Source organism: Trichoderma aggressivum, assembly GCF_033847375.1.
Source record: "Trichoderma aggressivum f. europaeum strain CBS 100526 chromosome Unknown scaffold_106, whole genome shotgun sequence".
Lineage (NCBI taxonomy): Eukaryota > Fungi > Ascomycota > Sordariomycetes > Hypocreales > Hypocreaceae > Trichoderma > Trichoderma aggressivum.
Window position 1 is genome coordinate 2,202 of NW_026946471.1, and position 11,140 is coordinate 13,341.

General features: G+C 43.6%; 1 protein-coding gene across 1 annotated transcript; it reads left to right on the top strand.

The window, feature by feature from the left end:
- Window positions 1-2,930: 2,930 nt before the first annotated feature.
- On the top strand, window positions 2,931-10,884 carry Triagg1_10981 (uncharacterized protein; the record flags this gene model as incomplete). Its single annotated transcript, XM_062895112.1, has 7 exons — window positions 2,931-3,063; window positions 3,140-3,972; window positions 4,025-4,141; window positions 4,202-7,378; window positions 7,434-7,861; window positions 7,914-8,777; window positions 8,832-10,884. 7 exons carry the CDS (start codon window positions 2,931-2,933, stop codon window positions 10,882-10,884), a joined length of 7,605 nt encoding a protein of 2,534 aa, XP_062750064.1.
- Window positions 10,885-11,140: the final 256 nt, after the last annotated feature.

The following is an 11,140-nucleotide window of genomic DNA, read 5'->3' on the forward strand; positions in this document are numbered from 1 at the left end:
TATAAAGGCTTTTTTATAACTGGTTTCTTTTAGGCAGTTTATCCTTTGTACCTAGGAGAGATTTAAGAATATATAAAAAATAAAATTTTAAAAAAATTAAGTTTATTTTAGTTATAAATATAAAAAAGTTAAAAATAATATATATAAAATAATTTAATAAGCTAATTTAAATATTATTTATTAAAAAGAATAATTTAATATATTATTAAAATATTAATAACTAAAAGTAATTATATATTTTAGAAAAATATATTAAAATAGTATTATAAATAATATATAATAATTAATTTTATACTAGGCTATAGAAAATATTAAATATATTATAAAGCCTAAGTATTTTTAGAATATTTTATAAAGTTTAGTAATATATAATATATTACTTAATATATATAGTAAATTATATAAATAAATTTTAATAATTAAAAAAACTTTAATTAATTTAAATAAAAGTATAATTATTTTATATTATAGCTATAGACTTTATAAAAGTTATATTTATTATTAAAAGGTTTAGTAAAGCTATAATAGCTAAATTAAAGGAAAGTTATACCCTAGCCTTTAGTTTAAAATCTAAAATTAATTTATAGCTTAACTTAATTAACTATAATTAACTAAGTTAAACCTTAAAAATTTAGGCTATAAAATATAACTATTAATTAAAATTTAAGACTAAACTTAAATATATATATATATATAAAAAAGCCTAAATAATAAAATTTAAATATAATATAATTAGCTTTAAGCTTATAACTTATAGTTTAATAACTTAATTAAACTAAATAAGTTAATTATTTTATTAAGTTATAAAAAGTAATAATAATTTTTAAAAATAAATTATATATATAATACTTTTAAAATTAAAAAACTACTTAATAAAACTATATACTATAATAACTATAACTTAACTTTAACTTAAAATATATAATAAAATAGCTAAATAAATAGCTAAATTTATAATTAATAAAATTATAAATTTATAATTAGAAATTTTAAAAAAAAAAACTCAAGTTAAGTAAAGTAAAATATAAGCTAAATTAATTAAAGGGTATTAAAAACCCTAAGCTAAGTAAAGGGATTAAGAAAATTATTAAAAAAGTTAATAAAGTAGCCTAAAATAGTAAGTAAAATTTATATAGTAATATATATATAATTAATTAAACTAGCTAATTAATTAAAGGTATATATAAAAACTTTTTTATAATTAATTCCTTTTAGGCAGTTTATTTTTTATACTTAGGAGAGATATATTATAATATAATATATTTTTAAGTAATAAAAATTTATTAATTATTATTATAAAGGTTTTTTAAGAAAAGTAATTTATATTTAAATTATAATATAAATATATATAAATTATTTAGAATTTTAATTAATTTTAAATTTATTTTATTAATAATATAAATAATAATTATAAATATATTAAATATAAACTATTATTAATTATTTAAGTAATTTTTTAAAAAAGTAATAAATAATAATAATAATTATAATATACTTAATATTTATAATATTATTTTTTTTTATTTTTTAAGAAAAATTAAATAATATAATTAATTTATTATTTATTAAAAAAAACATAATAAATTAATTTTATAATAATTATAAATAAGTATTTAAATAAATAAAATTATAATTTTTCAAAAAGAATATTAAATATATATATATATTACCTTAATAAATATTTAATTAATAATTCCTTAGGTTTATTATAAGTTTAAATTAAAACCTTAGTAAAAACTATAAGAATTAAGCTTATTATTAATTTAAGTTTAATTTAAGTTTAACCTAGGGTTAAATAAGTATTAATTTAAGTATAGCCTAAATTTATAATAATAATATTATATTTTTAATATATTTCTCCTAAGTATAAAAAATAAACTACTTAAAAAAAACTAATTATAAAAAAGCTTTTATATATAGCTACTTTATTAACTTTTTTAATAGTTTTCTTAATTCTTTTACTTAGCTTAGGGTTTTTAATACCCTTTAGTTAATTTAGCTTATACTTTACCTTACTTAATTTTAGTTTTTTTTTTTTTAAAGCTTCTAATTATAAATTTATAATCTTATTAATTATAAATTTAGTTATTTACTTAGCTATTTTACTAAAAAGTAAGTATATAATTTTATTAAGTAATCTTTTATATTATATATATAATTTATTTTTAAAAATTATTATTACCTTTTATAACTTAATAAAATAATCCTATTTAATTTAGTTAAGTTATTAAATTATAAATTATAAGCTTAAAGCTTATATTATACTTAAACTTTATTATTTAGGCTTTTTTATATATTTTAAGTTTAATCTTAAATTTTAATTAGTTATACTTTATAGCCTAAATTTTTAAAATTTAACTTAGTTAACTATAGTTAATTAAGTTAAGCTATAGATTAATTTTAGATTTTAAACTAAAGGCTAGGGCATAGCTTTCCTTTAATTTAGCTATTATAGCTTTACTAAACCTTTTAATAATAAATATAACCTCCTTTATATTTTTAATATATTATAAATTACTTAAACTTTTTAAGTTAATTTCTTTTTTTTTTTTTAATTAATATATTAGAAAATATTTTTATAATAAGTTATATTATAATTTCCATAGCTTTTATTCCATTAGGACCTAGGTTATAATCGCGTACTGCATTGCTAACAAAGGTAAGTCATTATCAAATACCTGCGAGGTGCCTTACCTACTTCAAAGGGATACAATGCCCGCAGAAGAAGCTTTTGGTGTCTGTGGAGACTGGACCAAGGAAAGGTCGTTCCCTTGCAACACGCACTTACCCCCTTTTCTTCATGTCTCTAGGGTAGGATAACCCAACGATATATATTTTCAAATATATATCGTTGGGTTATCCTACTAATAACTCTGGTATACTTTTATACAAGGCTTAAATTAGATTCTCTCATCGTCTTCCTCGGCAATATGGCAACTCAAGATGATTCTTCTAGTTTCTCCAGCGACAAGGATTCTGTCGCTATAATTGGTCTTGCTTGCCGTTTCCCCGGCGATGCAACTGACTCGGAGAAATTCTGGCAGATGCTGTGTGACGGTAGATGTAAGTAGAAGTTTTCCCGACCGTTTGATGGGGATCGATATCTCTGACCAGTCCACACGGGTTTTCCCTTTAACAGCGGCTGTCTCCAAGGTGCCGCTTGATCGATGGAACAACGATGGGTTTTACAGCGGGAAAAAGGGGCGGCAAAACATTAACACCACTGAACGCGCGCACTTCCTGAACGGCGATATTTCGGCCTTCGATGCGAACTTCTTCTCTCTCTCCCGGCCGGATGCAATCGCAATGGATCCCCAGCAGAGACTGATGCTTGAAGTTTCATACGAGGCCTTCGAGAACGCCGGTCTCCCCCTGGATCGGCTAGCGGGAAGTAAGACCGGCTGCTTCGTTGGCTCGTTCTCTCACGACTGGAGAGAGATGCAGTTTCACGACCCAGATTCAGCCCCTACCTATGGTTTGTCTGGTATGCAGGCTGAGATGCTTGCAAACCGACTGTCATGGTTCTTTGATCTCCGAGGGCCGAGCATTACCCTCGAGACGGCCTGTTCTTCCAGCTTGGTCGGCCTACATATCGCTTGCCAGAGCTTGAAGGCTGGTGATTGCAAGGTCGCGCTCGTTGGCGGGGCCAATCTTCTCCTAAGCCCAAACATGTTCTTGACTCTGTCAAATCAAGGCTTTCTGTCCCCCGATGGTCTCTGCAAAGCATTCGACGCTTCTGCGGATGGATACGGCCGAGGAGAGGGTTTTGGTGTTGTGATTCTCAAGCCGATCGAGGACGCAATTAGAGATGGTGATCCTATCCGGGCCGTCATACGCGGCACTGGCTCCAACCAAGATGGCAAGACAAAAGGTCTCACAATGCCCAACGGCCAAGCTCAGGAAGCTCTGATCCGGGAGACGTACCGCTCTGTTGGGCTTGACCTCAAGGACACCGGATACTTTGAAGCCCATGTGAATCACTTTTCTATGATCTTCCAGCGCGCGCAGTACTGACATGGCCTAGGGGACGGGGACCCAGGCAGGTGACTTTGAAGAACTGGGAGCCATCGCAAGAACCATCGGCGCCGCGCGCAAAGATGCAGGAATCGACAAGCTGTGGGTCGGTTCGGTGAAAACTAACGTGAGATCGAACCTCGCCACATCACCCGTCGCGTTGTAGTATTGCTGACATTAGGACAAGATCGGCCATCTGGAGGCAACGGCTGGACTAGCGGGTATTATCAAAGCAGTGTACGTACTGGAGCATGGCTCCATCCCGAAGAACCTGTTCTTCGAGAACCCAAATCCCAGAATTCCGTTTGATTCGTGGCATTTGGCCGTACCAACTGATCAGATACCCTGGCCCGACGATGATGTTCGCCGCATCAGTGTCAACTCGTTCGGTTTCGGCGGGTCGAATGCTCACGCCATCCTTGATGACGCTCACCACTACTTTGCTCGGCGGGGTATCAAGCTCAAGCTGCAAGATCCTGTTCCGACACGTTCCTGTAGCGTGGGACAGGAATCTCGAGGCGTGCAGCCCCTTCTTCTACTGTTGAGCTCCAGCGATTCATCAGGGCTGAATCGCCAACGCAATGCCCTTCTAAAGTACTTGAACATGTCTCAAATGGATCAAGGGACCTCTCCGGACTTCCTGCGGGACCTTGCGTTTACTCTCAACGAAAAAAGGTCTCGCTTGCCCTGGAAGTCATATTGCAGCGCCTCTACAGTCTCCCAGCTGCGTGAAAAGTTGGAAGCAAAGGACTTTCCAAAGGTGCGCTCCTTCGCAGACCCAAGGCTCGCTTTTGTTTTCACGGGGCAAGGCGCGCAGTGGGCACGTATGGGAGTTGAGTTGCTCGATTTCCAAGTCTTTAGGGAAAGTGTGGAAGCAGCAGACGCATACCTCCGCAATGACGACTGCACATGGTCCCCTCTCGAAGAATTGCAGCGTGAGGAAGCGACATCCAATGTTCATCATTCCTCACATAGCCAGGTGCTGTGTACCATCTTGCAAATTGCGCTGGTCGAGCTACTTCGGTCTTGGAAAATATTGCCCCGGTCCGTGGTCGGCCACTCGAGCGGCGAGATCGCCGCCGCCTACACCGTCGGTGCGATCGCGCGAGAGGATGCTTGGCGCATTGCGTATTGGCGCGGTAAGCTATCATCCAACTTGACCAGTCTCGCACCACAGCTTCGGGGCTCAATGATGGCGGTTGGCTGCTCCCGAGAGGTTGCGGAGACACATATCGCCACGAGCGTCACGGAAGGCCAATGCGTTGTCGCCTGCGTCAACGCCCCCTCCAGCGTCACCATATCCGGGGATGATACTGCCGTAGCTGAGCTCCAAACAGCGCTCGAGAAAAAGGGTATCTTCGCTCGAAAGCTCAAAGTCGCAACGGCGTATCATTCACATCATATGAAAGTCGTCGAGGACGCATACCTTGCAGCCCTGCAGGGCCTCAAACTTAGAGATGTTGGTTCCGATGCGCCACAGATGTTCACATCCGTGACGGAGTCCGTGTTGCAGCCCAGTGATCTCGACGCCTCCTACTGGGTGCGAAACCTGGTCTCTCCGGTGCTGTTCGCCGGAGCGGTATACCAGCTTGCCCGGCCAAAGGACGAAAAAGACGAAGCAACAGGCGCTGCGGTGGAGTTGATACTCGAGATCGGGCCGCACTCGGCTCTACAAGGTCCAATCACGCAGGTGCTGCAAGCTCACGGCCTCCAGCAGGTCAAGTACAGCTCACTCTTGAGCCGCGGAAACAACGCGATTGATACTGTGCTGGCTGTTGCCGGCGACTTAGTCTGCCACGGCCTGCCTGTCGATATGGCGGCCATAAACGGTGCAACAGCTGCGCGGGATTTGGCGGGCCACCTGCCAATATTGGTCAATCTCCCCCCCTACTCTTGGAATCACACAAAGACATACTGGACGGAGTCTCGAGTGACTCGGAAGTTCAAGCAGCGATCGTCGGTCCAGTCAAATTCCCTGGGAGCACCGTGGCCTGCTGTCGGCACAGCTGAACACTTATGGCGAGGCTTTCTACGCGCTAGTGACGAACCTTGGGTTCGTGACCATAAAGTTCAGACCAACATTCTATATCCAGCAGCCGGATTCTTAGCTATGGCGGTGGAAGCAGCGATCCAAGTCAGCGAGCCAAGCCATGCGCCGACGCGGCTCAGGCTCCGAGAAATTCATTTCAACAAGCCCATCGTGATGACGGAAGAGTCTGCGACGGAGGTCATCGTCCGGTTGACCCCACCTGCTAATGGCACTTTCAGTTCCGGGGACGCCTGGCACGAGTTTAAGATCTCATCATCCTCAAATACGGAGGAGGAGCTATCTCTCAACTGTTCTGGGCGTTTATCGATAGAATGTGGAGACGAGATGAGCCCAGCTGCTCGCGACGAGACTGTGATGGAGCAGCAGAGCAGCAGAAGCAGTTATGCTGCCGCTCTGGAGTCATGCACGACCGCCAAGGATACCCTCTCGTTCTACAGCCAACTGGACAGCGTGGGTCTACATTATGGTCCGTCATTCAGGGGCTTGAAGAATATCCATTACGATACCCACGGGCGATGCTGCTGTACTGTCCAAATTGCGAAGGCGGAGTCCGAGCCCGAGTCGAGAAACAAACCACCCAAGAGATACTATACCATCCACCCCACCTGTCTCGAGAGCATGTTCCACTCGGCTCTTGCAGCTATTGTCGCTAAACATGGAAGAGTCAAAGGCGCTTTTGTAGTCAAGTCTATTGACGAAATCACCATCGACGCCAACATCCCTTCCTCTGCAGGTGCGCATTTTTGCGGGTGGTCCACGGCAAGAAGCCTAGGATTCCGCGACATCACATCGGATATTTCCATGTTTGAGGATACAAACGGTAATCCGACTGTGATAGTGAAGGGTCTCCGCCTCACTGAGGTGCCATCTGCTGCTAGTGATCTCGTCGAAGACACGCCGGCGAAGGCGATGGCCAGCAAGGCGGTATGGGCTCCGGCAGTCGATCTTCTTCAATCTTCTCAGTGGAAGTCAGTAATGTATGACACAACGCAGCCGGCCACCCGTGATGCCGAAAACGTCCTCATAAGCGAGCGAGCAGCCATGGGGGCCGTAGAAAGCGCAATCAACCGCGCAGAGGAAAGCCGCACCTTGACAGTGAAATTGCGGAACGCCACAAGATGGATCACCAAGCAGCTAAAACAGAGCCCCAACAAGCCGGCGGGCGGCGCTGCCGGTCCGGCGGAGACCAAATTCGAAACGACGCTCACTCGAGTTCTGATGGGCGACCTTGATCCGGCCTGTCTGCTTGACGGCTCGAGAAGCATTCGCGAGTTTATCAAGCGGCAGAGTGGAATGAATGCATTTCCAGATATAGTCACCAATGCAAGTTTTAGTTTTCCCTCGGCAGAGCCCGCTAATACATCAATAGGTTATTAGTGCAATCGCGCACACGGAGCCAAGGATTGCGGTCCTCGAGCTGGACTGCGACAGGAATGCGGCACAACCATCATTTCTGGGCTCAGCGGCAACTCTTCCAGCGTCGATTAAATACACTTTTGCGTCGCCAAATGCGGATGAGATCGAGAGACTGCGACAGGGGCCTGCCGCATCGACTACCTTCCCAGTTAGCTACAGTACTCTGGACGTCGAACAGGACCTTGGGGACCAAGGTATTCAGCCCAAATCATATAATCTCATTGTTGGCTTCAACATTATATCAGATGCTGCCAATGCGGAAAATATAGTCCTGTCTCTGAAATCGCTGTTGGCCGACGGTGGGAGGCTCTGCCTTGTGGAATTGACGAAGCCACGGCTACAAGCTCTTCCAGCTTTAGGCATCCTTTGCAATTGGTGGAAGTGGGTATATCGATATATTCAAGCTGCGAATCACAAAACTGACATTCGATAGGAAGCGTGACGATGGCTCGGCCCGCCCGCTCCAACTGGGGTTCATTCATGACCTCCTCTCACAGGCGGGATTCGCAGTGGATTTTGTTGATTCCGATGGTGTCGACCCACGCTTCTATGGTCTGACAACTATAGTTGCAACAAAGGCATCCATTGTATCAAGTATATCCTTGTCGCGGGACGAGCTGATTGTTCTCAAGAGGAGGGACAGTCCGGAGGGTGTCAACGCCCTTATTTCCGAGCTGGCTAAGATGCTAGAAGCGAAATCGGTTTCTGTCCGTATTATCAGCTGGGGTGAAAGCAGAACCAATTTCAAAGATACAAACGTCCTCAGCCTCCTAGAGTACGATACGCCTTTTCTGAACCAGCTGACTGAAGAGGACTTCGCCGCTGTGAAAGACGTCGTTACGGAGACAACAAGCCTAAGTTGGGTTACAGCTCTGGGCGAGCCTCACTGCTCTACCGTTACTGGTTTCGCGCGGGTTCTCTGCTCTGAAATTTCTGGCCTGAGGTTCAGGACTCTGCAGCTGAGCCTCGAGACCAGTCTCTCGGGTGCTGATTCAGCAGCGGAAATCGTCTACCGATTTCTCAGCAGCACCACGGCAGATAATGAGTTTAAAGAAGAGTCGGGCTTCATCAATATCTCCCGGATCATGCTTGACCATGATACAAGCCAGCAGCTCTCTAAACTAGCCTTTGGTGAAGCCATAGAGCTACGGTCCTTGGGCACCGGCGGTGAGCCGAAAGAGCTCTGCGTGCGCAATCCTGGGATGCTAGATTCGTTGTTCTTTAGGTCAGCTTCTGAAAGAAGTGTTGACCTCGAAGATGATGAGGTAGAGATTCAAGTGAGAGCTAGCGGATTGAAGTAAGTCACTTCATTTTCAAATCCTCTGGAGACCCCATTCTAACGGCATTTCAGCTTTCGAGATGTCATGGTTCTGATGGACCAGATCTCCGATGAACTTCTAGGATTCGAAGCTAGCGGGGTGGTACTCCGTGTCGGCAGGGACGTGACCGAATTCAAGTCCGGCGACAAAATCTGTACTCTCACGCACGGCGCGCATCGTACAGTCCTACGAAGCAAGTCGGACGCGTGTCAACATATTCCCCAAGGTCTGAGCTTCGAGGAAGCTGCGTGCCTCCCGCTGGCGCACTGCACGGCATATCACGCACTCGTGAACGTTGCCCACGCCCAAAAAGGCCAGTCTATCTTGGTTCATGCGGCGGCTGGCGGAGTCGGCCAAGCCGCCATCCAGCTCGCGCAGCATCTCGGGTTGGAGCTTTTTGCCACAGTTGGATCTCCCGAGAAGAGAGATCTGCTACACGAGAAGTACCATATCCCTCACAGCCATATATTCTATTCGCGTGATGCTAGCTTCGCTAAAGGGGTGCTCCGTTTGACTGATGGCAAAGGAGTAGATTGCATCCTTAACTCACTTTCAGGAGAGATGTTGCGGCACACCTGGTACTGTCTGGCTCCGTTTGGCACTTTCGTCGAGATTGGCATGAAGGACCTGTTGGGAAACGCGGCATTGGATATGAGGCCATTCCTGAAAGACACTACCTTTGCCGCGATCGATCTGAAGTATATCTCCAAAGCTCGACCTGGCATGTTGGCGGAACTCCTTCGAAATACCTTTCATCTTCTGAGGCAAGGCTTCTTGAAACCTATCACTCCCCTGACTGTATACCCGGCTTCGCGGGTCGAGGACGCTATGCGGCTTATGCAAGCAGGCAAGCACCTGGGCAAGATCGCGTTATCCTACTCTCCGCAAGATGTGGTTCCCATGCTATATAATCCAAACACTGCCGTTAAGGTCGACCCAGACAAGACATATTTGATTGCGGGAGGACTTGGTGGAATCGGACGCAGCTTAGCGGCTTTGCTCATCGAATGCGGAGCTCAACATCTCGCTTTTGTCTCCCGATCAGGGGCGGCGTCACCCCTCCGGGAAGCATTCCTACGAGACCTCAAGAAGGTAGGAGTCAACGTTGGTGTTTATAAGTGTGACATTTCTGACGCCAATGCGCTTGGGGAAACCCTCCACCAATGCTCGAAAGAGATGCCTCCGGTGAAGGGCGTAATTCAGTCCGTGGCGGTCCTCCGAGATTCCATCATATACAATATGACGTTCCGGCAGTGGAATGAGGCGCTAGAGGGAAAGCTCCAGGGCAGCTGGAATTTGCACGAGCAGACGCCGCGCGATCTCGATTTCTTCTTGTGCCTTGGCTCTTTCATCGCCACAATCGGCAGCCGCAGCCAGAGCAACTACGCTGCCGGATGCGCATTCCAGGATGGCCTGGCGCACATGCGACAAGCGATTGGGCTGCCAGCCGTGACAATAGATTTGGGCATCATGAAGGGCATCGGCATCATCGCCGACCAGGGGGCTGCCGGCGATGCCCTCGAATGGCGGGACCTGACTGGCGTCGACGAATCCGAGCTACACGTACTTGTCAAGCTGGCCATCGCCGGCCAGATGTCTAGTGCAGAGAAGAGGTGCCCTCCGCAAATCATTAACGGTGTCCCGACCGGTGCCATGGTACGAGAAGCAGGTGTCAGGAAGCCGTATTTTCTCGAGGACCCACGCTTCGCCGCGATAGCAGCTATCGGCTCGCAGGACCAGATGGAAATGAGCGGCGGCAAGCAGACGGCACTACTGAAAGATCAACTTGCACAATGCGATAACTTGCCGGCCGCGGTGCATCTTGTTACTGGCGCGTTAGTCGCCAGAGTGGCAAAGCTGATGCACCTCGATCTCGTCGACATCGACGATGAGAAACCTCTGTATGGCTATGGGGTCGACTCACTCCTCGCTATCGAGATGGTCCAATGGATCAAGAGGGAGACCCAAGCGGAGATGACCGTTTTTGATGTTATGTCATCGCTGTCTTTGAAATCCTTTTCCGCGGCCATTATCGCAAAAAGCAACCTTTCAACCGGTTCCAGCGCGGCCATCAATGGATCTTAGCAGTTCACGAGGACATAATCGGGGGTATCGGTTCTAAAAAAATGAAATTTTGTCGATACTGGACCGCTAGGGCAAAATGTGAATCCACAGTTATTTACAGAGGGTTAGGGTTATATGTGACTGACTGGGGTGGGGCTTCGCTGATTCTCGGTCAGCGAAGGGTTTGACACCAATATGGCGTGAAATTCCATCTACAAGGCTGTGATATTATCTGTTCCTTCTTCCAAACCTACGACGTAGATCATTTTCAAGTCTT